Source organism: Bombus affinis, chromosome 12 (assembly GCF_024516045.1).
Source record: "Bombus affinis isolate iyBomAffi1 chromosome 12, iyBomAffi1.2, whole genome shotgun sequence".
Lineage (NCBI taxonomy): Eukaryota > Metazoa > Arthropoda > Insecta > Hymenoptera > Apidae > Bombus > Bombus affinis.
In genome coordinates this window covers 11,593,954-11,613,322 of record NC_066355.1, presented here as the reverse complement: position 1 = coordinate 11,613,322, position 19,369 = coordinate 11,593,954, and the positions used below count along the sequence as shown (strand labels likewise).

General features: G+C 33.4%; 4 protein-coding genes across 12 annotated transcripts in view; 2 read left to right on the top strand and 2 right to left on the bottom strand.

Annotated features, from left to right (window-relative positions):
- The first annotated feature begins 945 nt into the window (after positions 1-945).
- LOC126922849 (translational activator of cytochrome c oxidase 1) lies at positions 946-2,272 on the top strand. Its single transcript, XM_050735795.1, has 4 exons — positions 946-1,195; positions 1,315-1,558; positions 1,662-1,824; positions 1,914-2,272. The coding sequence occupies exons 1-4, from the start codon at positions 1,018-1,020 to the stop codon at positions 2,121-2,123; spliced, it is 795 nt and encodes a 264-aa protein (XP_050591752.1). The 5' UTR covers positions 946-1,017; the 3' UTR covers positions 2,124-2,272.
- Positions 2,273-2,351: 79 nt separating this feature from the next.
- Positions 2,352-5,214, bottom strand: LOC126922813 (putative histone-lysine N-methyltransferase 1). 2 transcript variants are annotated; one of them, XM_050735738.1, is made up of 4 exons: positions 4,970-5,214; positions 4,750-4,872; positions 4,198-4,381; positions 2,352-4,109 (listed from the first exon to the last, which is right to left on the bottom strand). In XM_050735738.1, the coding sequence occupies exons 1-4, from the start codon at positions 5,040-5,042 to the stop codon at positions 2,354-2,356; spliced, it is 2,136 nt and encodes a 711-aa protein (XP_050591695.1). In that variant the 5' UTR covers positions 5,043-5,214; the 3' UTR covers positions 2,352-2,353. The 2 variants fall into 2 exon arrangements, with proteins under 2 accessions (XP_050591695.1, XP_050591696.1); XM_050735739.1 differs by having other exon boundaries at positions 4,198-4,307; positions 4,970-5,046.
- Positions 5,215-6,452: 1,238 nt separating this feature from the next.
- LOC126922844 (spermidine synthase) lies at positions 6,453-10,686 on the top strand. The gene is made up of 6 exons (XM_050735789.1): positions 6,453-6,939; positions 7,914-8,107; positions 8,908-9,028; positions 9,134-9,380; positions 9,551-9,780; positions 9,867-10,686. Exons 2-6 carry the CDS (start codon positions 7,974-7,976, stop codon positions 10,017-10,019), a joined length of 885 nt encoding a protein of 294 aa, XP_050591746.1. The 5' UTR covers positions 6,453-6,939; positions 7,914-7,973; the 3' UTR covers positions 10,020-10,686.
- Positions 10,687-11,067: 381 nt separating this feature from the next.
- LOC126922793 (talin-1) overlaps positions 11,068-19,369 on the bottom strand; it is a 48,002-nt gene continuing 39,700 nt past the window's right edge. For 7 of the 8 annotated variants that reach the window (XM_050735654.1, XM_050735653.1, XM_050735658.1 and 4 more), the window contains 3 exons: positions 18,611-19,357; positions 15,135-15,773; positions 11,068-14,740 (listed from right to left, as the gene is read on the bottom strand). In XM_050735654.1, coding sequence (XP_050591611.1) covers positions 13,709-14,740; positions 15,135-15,773; positions 18,611-19,357 — 2,418 coding nt within the window. In that variant the 3' untranslated portion in view covers positions 11,068-13,708. Of the gene's footprint in view, positions 14,741-15,134; positions 15,774-16,303; positions 17,458-18,610; positions 19,358-19,369 lie in introns of those variants that run through there. The other variant, XM_050735660.1, reaches the window with a different exon arrangement.

Genomic DNA, 19,369 nt, shown 5'->3' with positions numbered 1-19,369 from the left:
TAAAAACCACCCCAATTTAAATAAAATTCGAACGTGAAACAAGCTAAACCAGAGCGAATCATATTTTTTAATATACGGTATGCCATCGAATTATTATTTATAGTGAGAGATTATGCTCAAAATTTTCATGCTAGAACAAATCGAAATAAGTAGAAAGAAATTTTTCATCGCAATTCCACGACACGCGGGTCGCTATGCTTCGTTCGTTGTCTAAAACCAAATTTCACATGCAAAACGCAGCTTTTTACCTGTAAAATATCGCGGCAACCATAAAATAGGACAAATCATAATTTTTTTTTTATAGAGACTAAAAATTCTTTTATTAAACAACCGAAACTCATTTACTAGTTTTTAATACTACGTGCTACTTATTGCTAATATTTATATCATTATTTCTACGCAATTAACTGAAATAAAATCGACATTAACAATTTTATATGTTATGGTTGTTATTACACATACGGCGGTATAGATACACCTATAGTTATAAGAAAGTATATATGTTCTAGGTATACGTTATTAAACAAATAAAATTACAAATTAAAAGAATTAAAAAAGTAATTAACTTTTTTTGTAACTCGCCTATTAGTAGGGAATATTTTTTCACAATTTATCCCTATGTGATGACAGTATTATGACACGCAGAGACAACAGTACGTTAAATAAACATCTACGTATTAAATGAGTGGCAAATATGATGAAAAGAGGAGATATATTGTATTATGCAACATACTTTATCCACATAACAAATAATACCCGCAAACACAATTTTCTATCTCGAAGTATCTTATATTTGGGAAAATTTTAGTGGCAAATGTATTTTAATTCCTCTTAACAGTTGCGTAATAATAAATTATAATTCTACGGTAATTATTGAAATAAAATTACCAGAATAGATGTGAAATTACATTCGATTATCGTCTGTCCTTATCGATACCAATATTAAATTAACAATTTCCCTGCTACTAAGTCACTGCTACTAAGCTCGATTGAATATCATAACCTCTCTTTTACAAAATGAAATTTCGAAATGTTCTATTGTATAATAGATATAGAAATATCTTGATTCAAGAAACCAAAAGATATGCGGGTCATAGCAAATGGCAAAACATTAAAGCTACGAAACAAGAACATGATAACGCAAGATCACAAATATTTAATACTCTATCGCATAAAATGAAAGTTGCAGCAGTAGGTATGTTTCTGACATTTGAAAAAAGTGCATAAAAAAAATTTCTTTACATATCTAGTCAAAGTTTTAAGTAAATATCTTTAGATTTAAATTACAATATAAATTTTGTTCTTTTTTTAAAGAAAGTGGTAATCCAGACCCAAAAACTAATCCAAAATTAGCAAATTTAGTTGAACAAGCAAGAAAAGCCAACATGCCAATGTCTACGTTAAAAGGAATTTTAGAAAAAATAAAAAATGTACAATCTGGTGAATCTCACATACTGCCTATACGTATTTTGAAAGGACCTATATTTGTTATCCATATCGTAACTGACAAACTAACTCATGTAAAATTTAATATTATACATATATCAAAAAAATTTAAGTGAGTACTCTTTTATACTTTAATCTAGAATTTTTCTTCTGAGATGTACATTTACTTTGTTACAATGTTAAATTATGTTAACTTATATGTATATAATTTCCAGTGCCAAAATTCTAGAGTCTTCTGCGTTTTCACATTGGTTCGATAGTGTAACTTTTGTTATAGCTTCTAAAGACTGTAACTTGGATTCTGCAATGGAAGATGCAATAATAGCTAATGCGATAGATGTAGAAGAAATAAAGGATGGAAGTGAAACGTATTTTAAGGTATTAAAATTTAAATCCTTTTATTCCAACAATTTAATCAAACAGATTTCTATTTTCATACAATGTATCTTTATTTTCATTTGTTATAGTTTAAAAGTGAATTTCTTCATCCAGAAAAAGTTATAACGCAATTAAAAAATCTGGGGTATACTATACTTTCAACAGAAAATGAATGTATACCTACTGATACAGTTCAAGTAACTGAAGAAGAATTATTAAATATAAATAAATTTAAACAAAAACTTACATCAGAGATAAAGGAAATTGTAAAGATAGAGGATAATATTGCATCCCTGTAAATATATACGTAATATGCTTATATGTATAATGTATATGCATACACATATTTATAAAGATAATTATCAATAATTACATTAATTACATTATAAATAAAAATATAAATAAAAGAAATTCCGCACATTTGCAGAAATATGTTATTTTGGATAAACATCGTTATAGCTGATCCTTTAAATGTCTTGTATATATTATGCACAAAATATTAGAAACATGTTCACAATTTTTTTACACTTTAATGTTGATCAGCTCCATATCCTTTTATTTCATGCATGTTAGAACCTGGAAAATCTAAGATTGACTTTGAGTAAAATAGAGACATCAATAATTTCTTTGGCATTCTGGATCTTTGTTTGCAATTCCTAGATGAAGTATTAGATCTTCTGTTATTGAACTTCTTCGTACGTGTATTTGTAAATATCTTATTCCTTTGTTTCACAAATTTTTTACCATCTATGGAATGATTTGCAGATTTATCTGTAAATTTTTTGTCTTTCTCTGGTTTTTCTGTTTCACTTTCATTCATATTTTTCGTATTTTCCTTATCGGAAACTTCCTTTTCCTCTTGTATATTGGTTGGTACATTTGTTATAGAACTAAGATCATTTACATTGTCATTCTTTCTAGATTTCTTTTTTCCTGCCTTCACAGTTTCTAATTCTGTTTTCTCTGCATTTACATTTTCCAGTTCAACTTCAATTTCAGTTACATCCTCGTTTTTTTCAAAGTTTGGCTCAGTATATCTCACTTTATCTTTCTTCTTCTTTTTCTTTTTGCTTTTAGAAATATTCTCTCGAGTTTCATCAATTTTGCACTCTTCTTCCTTAAGTATTACATTTGTGTTTGCCGCTGTTTCTTCTTCCATACTTTCTTTTTCATCGCATCTATTCTCAGTGGTAACTTGTATTTTATCCTTATCCTTTTTCCTTTTTTTCTTCTTACTTGAGACATCTTCAAGTATACAATCATCAGCTATGTAATCTTCCATTTTGGTTTGCTCAATCTCTGTTTCATTTTCATATGCTTTCTCTTCTTCTGGCGTTTCTACTATTGTTTCTAAATTCGATCGACGACTTCTTTTTCTTTTTTTAGATTTTTTACTTTTATGTTCATTAACTTCATTATCATGTACTTCCTCGGGTGTTCCTACATCCAAAGCTTCATTAACACAACCAGATAACACTGAACTATTAACATCAGAGTTATGTTTTTTCTTCTTTTTAGCTTTCTTATTTTCAACCTCAAATTTGTCTAATGTTTTTTTTTTTTTTACACAATCAATATTATATTCTACATGATCATTAAATGTCACTCTTTTCTTATCATTTATTTCATCACTTAGATCTAAAGCTGAATTTGTAAGGCCAAATTGTACTCTAGATATTTCAAATTCTTTTCCATTACAAACTTCATCAGCTTGACATTCTAAATTTAAACCGGCATTGATAATACCACTCGCACATCTATTTTCATTTACACTGTTCTCTTTAAATTTCTTAACCTTGCTGCTTAAATGCAATTCATTTTCATCAAGTTTTTTTTTGTTAGAAAATTTAGATTCAATATTAAAATTTGAAATATTTTCAGGGCTATTTAATTCCACACAGGGGTTTTCAAAAGCATAATTACAAACACTTTTCACTTCCATGCTTTCCTTATTATCATGGCATTTTACTTTTCTAGATGTTGATGCAAATCCAAATCCAGCATATTCAGATTCCTCTTCTATATCGTCCTCCTGTTTTATATTCTTATATGCCAGAGAAAAATTCTGACCTTTCTTCATAAAATAATCTGTCATATTACCACTATTTATAGTAATAACACCGTTTCTGTTATCACAAGTGCCAACTGAATCAAAGTTTTCTTCGGCATTGCATTGTTTATCTTTATTACTTTTATTTATATTCAATTCTTTTTGGCCAAATATATTTGCTAAATCCTTTGAACTATATTTATTTACATCTTTCCCCCTTGTAAATTTTTGATAACTAGTAATAGTAATAAGAGAAAAAAAGACAAGAAGAGAATAAAATAACGGCATGTCTAATACATTATATGTACATATATAATACTTACTGAACACGAGCACGGCTTTGTTTAGATTTCAATTCTAACGATTTTCCACTTAATACACCTTTGCTTTCCTCTGTTTGCGCCGCATTGTGACATTCATTTTGTTGAAGCTTCTGTAAAAAATCGTTAAAACTATCTTGATGCTCTGTCCATGCTTCGTCTAAGGCATTCTGTTTATATCCAATACCTATGGGAACAATCCATTTTTCATCAATGATAATTTATGAAAAAATTAATTTTCAAATATTTTAATCGTATAAACAAATTTGACACAAAACTATTAAAAACATTACAATTAGAAACTATCTTTCTCGATATAACTAATATTGCAACTATCTAAATGATGACACATTATATTAAAAACATTAGAAATTATAATATTAAGAGAAAGACAGCAATTTCATTTCACTTTAACAATTTTGATTCCCTTAAAGTTTTGCAATTTCGTTTTTAGGTTAATTCTAGATCATTGGAATTAATTTCAAAATAGTTAAAATACGAATTAGTGCCGATAAGCAGAGTTAGTGTAAAAATCTAATTGTTAATTATATTTACCTGTTGTATCATTTTTAATCGATACACGTACGTGCTCCGTTATACCTTGTTCGTTTGCTCCGAGTCCTTTGCCACTTGTCCATCCCATCTTTTCTAACATTTTCTGCCCGAATTTGTTCGAATCTGCAGAAACATATAAATGTCACTACGATGTTTCAAAGATACAACATTATACCATTTATTTTTAAGTAAAATCAAATAAATTCAAATATTTACAAACCTTCGCTCCATTCTTTTCCTCGTGGGTTTAGTGTCCATTTTTGTTTTCGACGTGGTTCCGCGAGCATAGACATGTTACTTTAAGTTTTAAAGCAATAATTAATTAAAGAATTTGACATTTGATAAGTATCGCAGAATGTTTAGTTTACGTTTTTTACTAAATCTAAAAATCGCACAAATATCGTGTCAAACGATTGAAACATGCGAACACAACTTTGACGCAAAATTTGCGGCACTGCTTTGGTTAGGGTGCTCTATTAAAGCGCGTTCACAGTGGTATTTAAATTAAAATTTCAAAAATGGTGTAATTCTTTCGAACTTTATTGGTTATATGCTAATTTACATTCGGAATCTAGTATAATTTTTTTGTATACGTTTTTGTATACAATAGAAATAATATTATTGCCTTAGTTATATGAGATTATTATAAAATTAGTTGTGTCATACCTTTGTTTTTCATTTGCAAAATATTGTAATGTCCCAATTATTTTTATGTTTCTTTATTTTAAGTTTCTCAAAATTCTTTTTTCTGAATAAAGACTCTCTATATTTATTACCGTAGCAAAGTAGTAGAAATTGTTATTTCATAAATTGAATAATAACAAAATCTTTTATAATTAGTAACGTTAAAAAAATTCATGTAATCTCATATCACAATTACTTCAATTTTACGAAGCTAAATGAGATCTGTGATTACATTGACCTTGACTTTAGATACGGACCACGTCATGGTCGAACTTACTTAATCTTGCACGTGTTGGCCTCATTAATTCCGATTTGATGAAATTAGTTACACTTGATGAATGTATTTCGATAAGTCGAGGAAAACGCTTTGGATAAAGGTATCGTGGAACGAGTTTAAAACGAGACACGAGGAAATGATCATGTAAGCTTTGCTTCTCTTTAACAGAGTGAGAAAGAGAGAAAGAGACAGAGAGAGAGAGAGAGAGAGAGAGAGAGATTTCCCGTATCTATCAAACTAAAATGATTTATTCGATCGTTTGTTTGTTTTTTTACCCAAAATTATGAAATTTTTTAACGATAACGATAAAATTTAAATTTTTAACAAAGAGTCAAATTACTGGTATTTATTATCATTATCATTTTGTTTACATTTCTATCAAATTTAAAATTAAAAAGGCAACTCCGTAGGAAAACAACTTATCCCCTGAATGATAAAAAGAAGAAATAATCTTTTAGTTCTCGTGCAGCGTTAAAATAGAAAACGATGTACATAAATAGCTAACTATATATGATCTTGAATGTAAATAGCTATTTAACGTAGAACTTTTGAAGGGCAATTACGTATTTAGTTAATAAAAGGATAATAACCTCAGTTGCCAAGTAAATAGGTTTACGTAAATTTAGACTTTAAAAGAGGAAATGATCGTAACGATGAACGATACTTCTATATTTAAATGTTGTCTTTTGAGTTGACTGTATTACTTGTTTTAGGCTAATGGAGAGATGGAAAGGATTAAAGTTCAAATGCAGTCACAACTAGAAATATGTATCGTCATATAATCTACGAAGCATTATCGTTATCGCACCGATAACAAGACGAAGGAAGAGCTTTTTCTTTATCTTTTATAGCCTGTTCTCCGAATTTTCCGAATATTTTCACTCGGTTGGAATTAGAAAACCGATTTCCGTTTCGGTAACGCATACTACAGCGCAGACAAGTTATCTTGTCCGTGGTTGAACCGTCATTATCTGGGAGCAGAGGGACGGAGGCTGATAAAGGCCATCATCCGTTTGGCAAGTAAACTCCCGTCTACTTTCCATTCTCGCTCGTGTTTCCGTTTCGAAGGTCTGCTCGTTGCTTCGTCGTCACTTTTACACCGTACACCGTTCGCTTCTCGCTCTTTCTGCATTTTAATTCGGTTGGAAGGATCGTATGTTGTGGTTATACGCTGTGGTGCGGCTGAAATAATTCTTTCTTCGAGTTACCCTGGTGATTTGTATTTGTCGGTAAGGTAATTTGAATTTGAATTTAAATTTTTTAGTTTACGCAGAATGTAAACGATTATTTGTCACTATTCGTGCTGATAGTACTTTACTTTCAATTTGAAGCGAGTGATTCTCTCGCAAATAAATATCGAATTACAGACAAGTTCGTCGAAGGGGTTGAAGCGATTCTTGCACCCATTGTTTCCGATGATCTGCATTTGATATCGAGTACTGTGAATTGTTTTGAGCGTTTTTACTTTTAGTGAAGTTGGTATTTAAAAAAGTAATTAACATTTGAAAACAACATTTCTCTAGCTTGTTTTTCAGTGGCTTCTTCTGAAAACCGATAGTTGCATACATAACACGATACATACATACATGACACGATACTGTCTTAAATCTTTCTTTACCTATTAATACCAATATTAATTAAATATGGTGAATTGCTACGATCGCAAACTTTACCTGTTGAAACTTCCATTGAAATTCATTCGAATTAATACATTACAAGGACGTAGTATTTAGTAGTAAACACAGGTTGTCAAATACAATAAATATCGAAAGTCGTAAACGCGCAACCAAGCAAAAATTTGGAGTTACATTTTTTCTCGTTTTCCTATGGTACAGCTTCGATCGAGACTTTATTTATTTGAAAAATCCATTCCTTCGTATCTCTGACAAAATTATTTCAAGAAACAAGAATCGCCAAGCCAATACTATCTAACATAATTTAAGCTACTCTTATACAAACGAGTCTTTTCAAATAATTTAACAAATGACATTGCAAAAACACTTAAACCGTGTCAGCGGTCGAATGCTACCAGCACGAATACACAGGTGACAAACGAGTTTCACCATTTCTTCCTTCAAGCTCCGCTCCAGAGGGAGTGGAAGTGGCGATCCGTATCGTAGGGAAACATGTTTGGCCACATAAAAAAGTTGGCACTTTTATTTTCCTCGTCCACGATTAACCGACCGACAGTGTCTACTTGCAGTCGAATCGTGAAACAAGAACAGATACTGGTTCGCCAACCGAAACTTGCGTAAGAGAAGAAATGGATGCGATCAAACCTGGATGGTTCAGTGAAATTAACAACGATCTGTGGCCAGGTGTTTCATTGTCTCTCGAGGTCCTCGATGTAATTCATCGAGAACGATCGGAGTATCAAGAGGTGATGGTGGTCGACACGTAAATATTGTACTCTTTCTATTTTCTTTGAACGTAAAAGATATCGATTTTTCATTGGAAAAATAATTGGAGAAAATTAAATATGTATTGGAGGTTTACGATATTTCGAATACGGTGCATCAAGAGTTGCAGGCTTACGACATTTCTATAGGCTTAGATCCCTACGTTATAACAGTTAGATCGAATAGGAGATCGAATTTTCTTACTTTACCGTCGGACGACCGTAACAAATTTTTTCCATAAACGAGTATCTTTTAAAAACGAGCGGAACAAGTTTTCTTTGATCTTCCTTTCTTATCTTACTAAGTAAAATTGTTACTTTTGAGAGATTTTTAATAGCTAGTCTCGAGAACATTTTTTTATTAATATAATAAAAAACATCGAGGGGAAAACACGACATAGTTGTAAAGAAAGATAGAAGAAAGAAAACAAATAAGATGATCTCCAACTTGGAATTTCCTTTAAACGATACGAAAAAGCTAATAATAACGCCGTATCTGTTATTTTTAAGACCGATATTTTTCAGTTGTAAAAATACGAACGATTACTATCATATTTTAATTGTATCAATGCTTTTTATGGTGTAATTCAGTTTTAGAAGTATATCGCGGTCTTCCGTAAGTTACGATATATCTAATCTCTCTCTTATACGAATTATATATTCTCTTGATAACTGTTGCCGTATCACGATGCTTTTCGCTTCTATTATTTCTTATAACTTATTGTTCGCGTAGAGAGCGAAAAAACATATATATATAAAGAACTTGTATAAGGAACTTGTTTTAATTACACGTATACAGGAAATCACACGGAAGGACCCTAATTTTAGATGGTATCATACAATGCACGGAGAAAGACGAATTTTCGTATCAGGAGATGATCGCATTTCTACCGTTGTGCAGCCACCCAAATCCGAAAACCGTAAGATCCCGCATACATTAAATATTTTGAAAAATTGTATAGTTATTGAAAAGCTATCATATTTCGTATTCATATCTTTTCCTGTTTCGATTATTTCCTTGTCAGGTGTTAATAGTCGGAGGTGGTGACGGCGGGGTTGCTCGTGAAGTCGCGAAACATCCGTTAGTAGAACGAATTGTACAGGTCGAAATCGACTCGAAAGTACTAGAGGTATCCAGAAAGTATTTGCCTACGATGGGTGTGGGACTCGATCATCCTAAGGTCACCCTTAACGTGGGCGATGGTTTCCAGTTCTTGCAGCGACACAGTGGAGAATTTGACGTTATAATTACCGATAGTAGCGATCCTATCGGTAAGTAAACTTTTGTTAATTACAGTTCGTTTCTTAATACATTTAGATTTTGATCGTTAGTATAATATACTTTGATCCAGCTTTATTAATGTAAAACGAACGGAAAATGTACGATAGGAGTATTTTCTTACGTGTAATGAAACGAGATAATAAAATGTTTACGAATGTAGGTCCAGCAGAGTGCCTATTCCACGAATCGTACTTCAATTTAATGAAAAATGCGTTGAAACCTGGTGGAATCGTTTGCAGTCAAGCGGGTACTGCGTGGTTGAATCTCAGCCATGTGACACAAACTCTGCAACATTGTAAGTCCCTATTTCCGGTTGCGACTTATGGTATTGTTTCCGTGCCTACCTACCCCACAGGACAAATTGGATTCGTGCTTGGAGGATTAAACCCTGTAAGTACATCCTTTAATTTTTCTTTTCTTCTTTTCATTAGTCCTTCTACGTAAACAGACAAATAAAAAGATAAATACATCTTCAGGAAACGAACTTCAAAGAACCGAAGAAAGTGTTCAGTCACAGCGAACTCGATGAAATGAATATGAAGTATTACGACGACGATGTGCACCGAGCTGCCTTCATTCTCCCAAGGTTTATAATAAAAGCATTGAACGAAGTCGTCACTAAAAAATAGTCGTTAAATCTTTTCTCACAATTTTTGATGCACCATAACTACAGATGTAGCGTCGAAATTATCAAGATCTTTTTATATCTATTCATATATCATGTTCATTCATATTATCAATTCATAATATCGTGTATCATTGTTAACTCGATTCGATTCAATCAAGCTATCAGCCTGAAAAATAGACTAAATAATTCAATAAATTAAAATAGAATGTCCTGTTTAAATCATACGCTTCACGCTTTTGTCTTACATGCACATCGAAACATACATTCTTAATGATACATCAACGAAATGTTAGAAATTCTTTATTAATTTCAATGTAAGTAAAGCTAATATATCTATATTTGTGAATGTTCTGCTATAATATAATTATAATAAAACGATATCCATCGTCATAATCATCTCCTAACTGTATGTAGCAGCATTACAACTAATGATAAGAATAAATCAATACTAATATAATGTAATTAATATAATATAATATAATATAGTATAATATAATATAATATAATATAATATAATATAATATAATATAATATAATATAATATAATAATATAATATGATATTACAATTTGTAACATTCCACGATAAAACTTAATCGATTGTACTAAATATAACGATTAAAAATATCCTGTATATAAATCTGAATCATCAAAAACCAATGAATACAAAGCTTTAAAAACTGTCGATTTTTCTCTCTCGTTGCTCTTTGTTTCTTCTTAATATATTAACGGCACATATATATTTAATATATAATATATATAGAGAATCTATATATTGTATAATTCCTTTCGTTTATATTTATATTTATACATATAATTTCCTATATATCATGGCACACACCTATAAGTATAATATATACGTATATAAAATAAAAACACGATTGGCAATCGTTCTGAAAATATATAACACTAAATGCAATAATGTATACATATATATATATATATATATCTGTAGATCCCTTTGCAAGAGTTCGATAATACAAATTTATCTCTTCGCTTGTTTTTTCTTTTTGAAAACGATCTTTTTATACAAAGGGATTCTTCGTTCATCTTGTCTTCTGTTTCTTTTTTTTTTTCTTTTTTTCGTTTTATAATTATACTATCGAACATTAGTAAAGCATCTGTTTTTTTTTTCTTTTTTTTTGGTAATATTCGAAAATCCTACGAGTTTGCTACGAGCATGTGAAAAAAGCGGTAGCTCATTAGACTCAGGCACTTTTTTTCACCCATTTATCGATTCATCGAGTCATCAAGACACTGAATTTTTACGCGAAATATTTAACATCTACGTATTTACAAATTCTTTCTTGACCTTCGAAAGACTGATGATAATTGCACTAATCTATCACTTGGAACAGGTCTGTCCAACCATCCACCTTCCAATCAAAATTTTCTAAGAACATTTTCACGCTTCAACACCTTGTTTGAGATCATTTTTTTCAAAGTATAATATCATCTTTTTAAACACTTCCCTTTTTATCGTGTCTACTCTTCTTAATTACATTCTTCGTGTGAAAATTTCTCTTTAGTTTTAGACTGCAATCTTATTTTTATAATAAAGAGTCTCGATAAAGAGCATTAAGCAAGAAATTATTATTAAAAGCTAATGCAAAGGAAATTCACGTTTAGAACAAATAAGGTTACACTAGTTGAGAATTTACGTGTTATATAAATATCGTAGATAAAAATTATGACAAATTTGTAAAAATATATAAAATTATCGAATTCTTACACGTAAAACTTGATCTTTTTTTTTTATATAAATCCATGATTGAAATAAATACTTTGCAATCATTTACTATATCTCGATATTGAAATAATCATACTCGATAGATTATTTCGCTATAAGTTTTATGTGAGAAAAAAATAATTACAATAATTCGTATCATTGTAAGGAAACTAAGGATCTTGTTCCTAGTTTCTTATCCAGAATTAAAGATTCTTTTTATTTGCAATTCTTATTAACACTTTGCTTTTATATAACGTTATTGACATTTCTATACAAATTTCATTAGAATATTTACAATCTTGCAACTTCGATGAATCTCTTTAAATGTTGCATTTTAAATTAACTTATGAGTTAATATATACTTCTTCTGTTCGAAAAGCTCGATATTTGCAGTAATCAAAATAAATTACCTACTCTAGAACGTTCCATGACAAAATATTCAATTGAATTTTTATTACGATACAATTGTCGCATGTTCAGCGTACTATTTGGATCTACCTCTCCATGAATCTTTCGCTATTCAATGTTGATGTCAATGAATAGAATCAGTCTATGTACCACTCACGTACAATAAGATTTCGTGTTATGCGTTCGAGATATCGTTCAAAACCTTTGAATTCAGTTGGACAGTCCTGATTCGAAAAGTCTAACGAGCGAAATTATTGAAAACGAGCGACCGCGAACGAATGGCAAAGAGCGCGCGATACAGAAGAAACGTAAGTTTAAGCAACGATTAGATTCCAGAACGAAAAGAGACGCACTTACAACGATAATGTTAAGAAAAATATTAAGAAGAACGGAAAATATTAAGGATAAACAGACGGAGACACCATAGGATCAGGCCACATGGTGTCAGAAAGTTAATAAAATTAAATGATATGTTGCTTCTCTTGTTAATCCGTGGTCTTAAACTTAAACTATTACGATAAATTAGGTCTAAATTAAATCAGGTATACGATTAATCGCTTGTCAATAAAATCAAAGAATAGAAGAAAGAAACATCGATTTGAACAAACATCTTTCTTTCTCGCTGGATTTCGTATAATTATCCAATTTTTTATGTATTAAATACGAATACATATTTCGGAAAATGTAGATTTCCTGTCAAATTCTCCTTCGATTATAAATACAAATATTCTTATAAATCTTTCGAATATATTTTCAAAAAGATGTCTCAAAAGATCAAAAACGAATATGTTATCAAAATATTAAGAATCGTGGATGCAAAATGGTGGAAATATATCACGTGCAATTTTTTCTGGCATCGTTCGTATTAGATCAACAGAAATAAGTTCGTGGAAAAGGTGGACGGTTATATTCCAATCAATAGTCATTCTTATAAAGGCTAATTTCGAAAGCACATAGTTAATTCTACCTAAGGGCACTTTTCTACCGTTTCTCGTCGCAAAGATTATCATACAAAGATTTTATCACGATTGCTTTTAAAAATAAAAATTAAAACGAGTAAGCTTGTCAATATCTCGAGCGAGAATTGTAAAATTTTCAATACGCCCGTATTTTTTGTTATTTGAACGTAAACTCTCTCCCCCTCTCCCCCTTTTTCTTCAATATATTCCAAATTTACGAACTTAAATTGTAAATTCGAAGATATTGCTTTTGAACGCAAAATCATTAACTTCGAATCTTTGCTTCGTTCAGATCTAAATCCTTAATTCTTATTTGGTCATCAAGCCCTCACGAATTTTTACTTCTTCGCCAGTTATTCTTCTTCCATATCACGTATTCATATTTTCGCTTCCTATATCAACTCTTTCTTTCCTTCCTATTCTTCCCTATTTTTTTTTAAAGATTGTCATCTTTGTCCTAAAAGGCAGTCCTTAATTTATTCTCAACTGAGCACGTGCTGATATCGTGTAAACGATCGTTATTAGGTTTTTCATTGTCTTATCATTATACTTAACGTTGTTGTTAATGAATTGACTTGCAAAAGATGTTGCGATCATTACAACATGGTTGCCTCTGTATTATAACTTTCCTTGTTGATCTTCCTTTCGATAGAACTGTACTGACCAGATGAACTTTCCATAGTTACTTTCTTTTCGGTAACGAGATATGGACTGTCTGAAACATACCGTCTATCATATTGGCTTTCGTTATACTTTTTCTCGACCGACCCGTACTGACTTTCCATCGTAGACCGATACTGACTCTCTTTCATTTTCCTTTCTAACGTGCTCTGCGTTGAATAAACTTTTTCCGGGCTAACCAGAGTTTGTCTGTCGGAACTGAGTTGGCCAATATTGTGCGTTGTAGAATGCTGTTGATACGTGCTGTAATTCATCTGTGACTGATTGTGAGTTTCATAAGCTTTGGTCTCGTATTTAGTTGTGCTCTCGTAGCCACTCTGTTCGGCATCAGTATCGGTGTCAGTTAAATCTGGGCGATTTTTATACTTGGCCTGTCGAATGGCAGTGAGTCTTCCCCTAGCTTCTTCCAGTTCCCTCTCGATACGAAGAACCTCTGATCTGGCGTTTATCTCCTGAGCGATACCTCCAACCATTCTACGATTTAGGATCAAAGATCTGTCTTCCTCTTGTTGAATAGCCTGTTGGGCTGCTCGTACTAAATTGTCGGTGGCGCGTTTCACAGCATTTCCAGCTGCTTGCAGACGTTTCGTGCTCTCGCTATCTGGATCAGCTTTTACTTTGCAAGCGACCAATAATTGTGCCGTACTGCTGGCTACCTGTTTCGCGCTGGAAATTAGTTTTTCTTCGGAGCTGACACCTTGTACCAGAGCGTTTGCAGATTCAACGAGGCTGTGAGTCGCAGCTGCGACCATTCTTGCGGCAGAAATTAGACCTTCGGACCACTGGCCATCGTCGGAACTGGTTAAGGGAGTTCGAGAAACCTTTCCTGTTGCGATAAGCTCTCTTTGAGCGGCACTGGCTGCTTTTATAAGAGCCGATGTAGCGGCTGCGATCGATTTGGCTGCTTCTAGGATCATTTCGTCGAAGTTCATATCTTCGTTTGCCTCCTATGAAGGAAAAATGAAAACTTTTGTGGAAGGAGATAACTACAGGATTTTTTTTAATTGAATCCAACATTGAATTAATATATCGGTTGGATGATACGTGTGAATAATCGCCTTACCATCGGTGGATTTCTGCCGATGATGTTTCTGACCGCCGTAATAATATGTTTGATTCCTGGTCGATTCTTTCAAAAAACAACCAAGAATATCAAACATATCTCACGGAAATCAGACTGCTTCCTAGCGAATGAAGATTACTGAGACGACATTTAACGTCATGGGTTATTTCTATTGTTTTACAGCTAATAATAAGACAAATTTTTACTGGTCTGAGACGAGATCTACGAGCAAATGCAAAGAAATCATTGCCGCTATGACAATGATCCGAAAGACTCACCTGTATGCTTCTCCGAGGTCTCAAGCTAGCAAGCTTCTTCGCGGCAGCGTCGATACTGGCTGCAGCACCTAGTAACTCATTTTCTGCAATGACCGTCGGATCATCAGGGTCCACCCAGTCGGTGCCCTTCAGCAATTCAGCCACAGCCACCAATTCGGTAACGCTCTGAGCGATCTTTCTACTAATGGGTGGCAAAGTGTGTTTTGCATCACCAGATCTTGAAGATATTTGTAATATAGCTTGCAACAATTCCCTATAATTAAGAGCGACGTCGTGACCAGCCTGAAGAGTTCTTTCTCTCAATTCAGCTGTTTCTGCGCAATTATATGCTGCTCCTTTACAAATGGTCAGCATGTCGCTGATAGCCTTTCGTCCCATGTTTGCAGCCGCAATTATGTCATCCTGTTTACAACTATTTCCAGCAGCTACAGCTTTGGCGGTTGAAGTGGTGATACTCTTAGTGCATCGAACCAGATCTTCGGGTGTCACGTTGATCTTCTGCGTCTCTGGAGTGTTCAAGGCGCGTATCTCTTGAGCTATCGCCTCGATGGTCGATTCCAGAGCCCTGGTGCCACGAGTGTGCTCATCTTCGACAGCTTTCACTGTCTTCAGCAGGGACGTCACGTTGGTTACCATCACCTGAAGACGAAAAGATAAAGCAAATTATTACATGTTCCATTCGGTACTACATGCGACAATCTGGGTACTGTTTCTTCGTACTCATCGTTGAAAATGGATGTAAGAATTATTAATGAATGGATATCTAAAAATCATATAATTTTCATCGTTATTTCTTTCCCTTTTATCGAATATTACCGCGCATTAAGTTGTCAATTACGTGATTTTTAGATTATTGCACTGCGAATGAAATAGAAAATATGTTACGGTGTTAATGCAATTGTTATCACTTGTGTTTTGAATAAAATGATGGCGATGATATGTTCTGCTGCACAAGAACCTTGAGAAAAGTTAACATTTTTTCTTTAAATATTGTTAGTCAATTTCTAATGCTATAACTAGACTCTAGATAAAATATTTGAAAAGATATTCAATCAATTGCTGTAAAATGATATTAGAAAATAAGACACGCATAAAACTAATTTCCTTTCCGACAACTTATTTTATCTCTCCGATATCCATCGCAAGATCGTTAATAATATTTGACCATATTTTCTAGGTATTTCACTTTATTCGCATTTATTTCGTACGTCTTATTAATTATCATTAAAAACAGAAAATCATTACGTCCAAAATTTGAATATCGTTAGAAATAACGAAAAGAAATCTGCTTAGAAATGTTATTATCATCATATTCTCTTTAACAAACTCTTTTAAATAATATATTAATCTTCGATTAGTCGACGAAGCATTAAAGCACGGTGCTATTAATCATTAATGCACACACGTTTGCAAGTAGAATGTACGTACCTAAAAGTTGCTTTGTTTTAAAAAAAATTTCTCTCCACGGATGAATTAAGATATTCGTGTGAAGGATGTAGTAGCGTAATAGAAATTTGATGATTTATTTCTTTATTACAAAAAAAAAAAAAAATATAGAGAGAAAAAATGTATAAAGAAATGATGATGTATGTTACAAAGTATAATAGTAACTCAACTGAAACACGATACAATTGTTTGCAGAGCAAGAATATCTACAATACGAATGCATGTGAACTAAAAACGTAGCAAAGAAGCGCATCACGTGTTACTATTTCTTAATATTATATTAATTAGTATCATATAATGCTATAAATGCTTCGATGTATAGTAACTCGAAAATAAATACTTGAAGAGAAGGAGAACTGTAAAATGCAAATTTGTCGAGAAATTCGTCACCAAGTTCTCTTCGCAGTGAATTAGTATTTAGGAAATATTTGTTAATATTGTCCTGTTGGAATTTTTTGAGATATTCATTTTTTTTTCTTTTTTTTGTAAAAAGAGTGTAAAAAGAATAACGAGTCTTGTTTCCACCCTTTCGGTACTGTATAGTGAAATATTATCAATTGTTTTCGCTTTTGTCTGTTTATACGAAGATACGTGGTTACAGGCGTGATTAAAATTTTTCTTTCTGACTCCGATATGATAATGTACCAAAAGGGTAAACATCAGGTTCATCGAGAACCGAACGAAATATGTGTAAAAATCAATGCTTCGGCTACATGAGTAACAGCAAATCGGAAGTTCTCTGAGACGGTTGTTCGCTCTCTGAGGCTGAGAGCAGACGTATCAGCTCCTCCTCTTGATCGGACACGAACCATTCGGACTCCGAGCCACCGACGTCACTCAAAGGCATCAGCTGCTGGTGTAGCTGCTGTTCTAACACCTATCCGGATCGGCCAGACCAAAATCGTCAATGAAAGCTCACAATTAAAGTCCACCAAGTTCATGAGAGAAAATGTTTCGCTACTTTTCATCGCGTAAATGTAAATCTCATCGTCAACAAGCCAAAGAAAAAAAAAAAAGAAAAAAAAGATAAAGCCGGATAAGAATATATTCTCTCTGTGGTTGAAGGAAAAATCGGTACTGCCTCGCTCAGCGATTCTACACACTTTCCATCCAGGGAACATAAAGATCGAGTGTATAGTGTCTCACACACACGAAAAAATGGAACATCGAACGATGTAGGAAAGTGCAAGGTGGACTTTAATAGTTTTTAACAATGAATCTTCGATCGAGACCGTTTTACCGAATACCTAGTGAGTGACATCATTGACAATTACATATTTTCGATTTACTCTAGTACCTTTTCGTATTTTTTCTATCTTTCTCTCTTTTTAGTCGGTTAGAGGTGAAATGGAAATGTATATCGATTAAAGTCCACCCACAAAATAACGGGAAATTGGTTCGTGATGTTAAGCGTGAAGATCAAATTTAGTATGTTAACGAGTAAAATAACAACAAAGTGCTGTTAGGTCCGTCATAATGATATTTCGCGTATCCTGCTTCGACTTGTCCTCCAATTAAAGCGATTCCTGCTGCGGTTAATATCGTTTAATCAAGCGTTTCCCAACTTAGACTTCTTTAACACCTGAAATTATTACTCGAGTCGTGCGTTCTAAATCAACACTGATAAAAAGGAGATTCACTACTTCCATGTATACTTTGAATAATTTTTGTGAAAATTTCCATAGAAATATAAAATTCTGCGGGTCCAATAGCTCGAAATACATATAATATTTATGATTCGTTTCAATTTGAAATATCTGATTTTATACTAATTGGGAAATCAAGATCGAACATCATTTAGTCACATCTTATTAGTCGCATACACGTATCCTTCATAAAGCTCTACTTCCTGATGTATCCTAGACGCTGCCATTCTGTTATAAACGTTACCATTACCTCTCCAACTCAAGCGTCTCTCCAAGACAAAGTTAATATCAAGCTACTAACAATAAGAGGAAATCCCTCGACCATCGGCAAAACGCCGACGTAATTACGAACAAGGCAACAAGAATAGGAACGATTCACCTTACCTTGGCAGAGTCCTTTAAATGTGCCATGCTGGGGTCGTTGATAGGTTTGCCACTGGCTGCTTTAGTGGCGTGTATCAAGTCGCCGAGTGCAGAAGCCACATCTTTTACCGCGTTTATTAGCATTACTTGAGCCTCGGGATTCTGACTGCCCAAGCTGGCAGCCCCGTATTTAACCACTTCGGCAAGTTGAACGATAGTCGACACTGCATTTTGCGCTGCAACTGCCAATTGCTCTTGAGACGAGGCTGCTCCAGCTACTAGAGTTTTCGTATCTTCAACGAGAGCCTTGGCTGTCTTCAAGATGTTCTCTCGATGATCGGCAAAAGTGTCGCCTTCGTTTTCCGCGTGCAAGGTTCCGGCAGTGGCGAACATGATCGTGGTGTCCAGGTCACCGATAATGCCTGACACGGTACTTGCAGCGTTGATACAAGCTTGAGTACCCCTAGAACCAGCCTGAAGCGCAGCTAACACCTGAGATACCTTTTCCGTGACTATCTTGCTGTGCTCTGCGACTTCTCGTTGAGTGTAAGCGTCGCCTGGTGACATTTGACAGGTTCCTGCAGCTCTAACGATGTCTACGCAGGCTTTGCCAAGCTCTTGGACGCTTGCGCGAAGTCTCGCAGACACGTCAGCGTTAGATGCGGCCGCTGAAGCGCCGGACGTATCGCGGGCTAACTGAGTGTACTTGTGGGAGATATCCACTATAAGAGGACTTAGTCTGGCTACGTCGGTGCTAGATTTTGTTGACTGAAATGTATA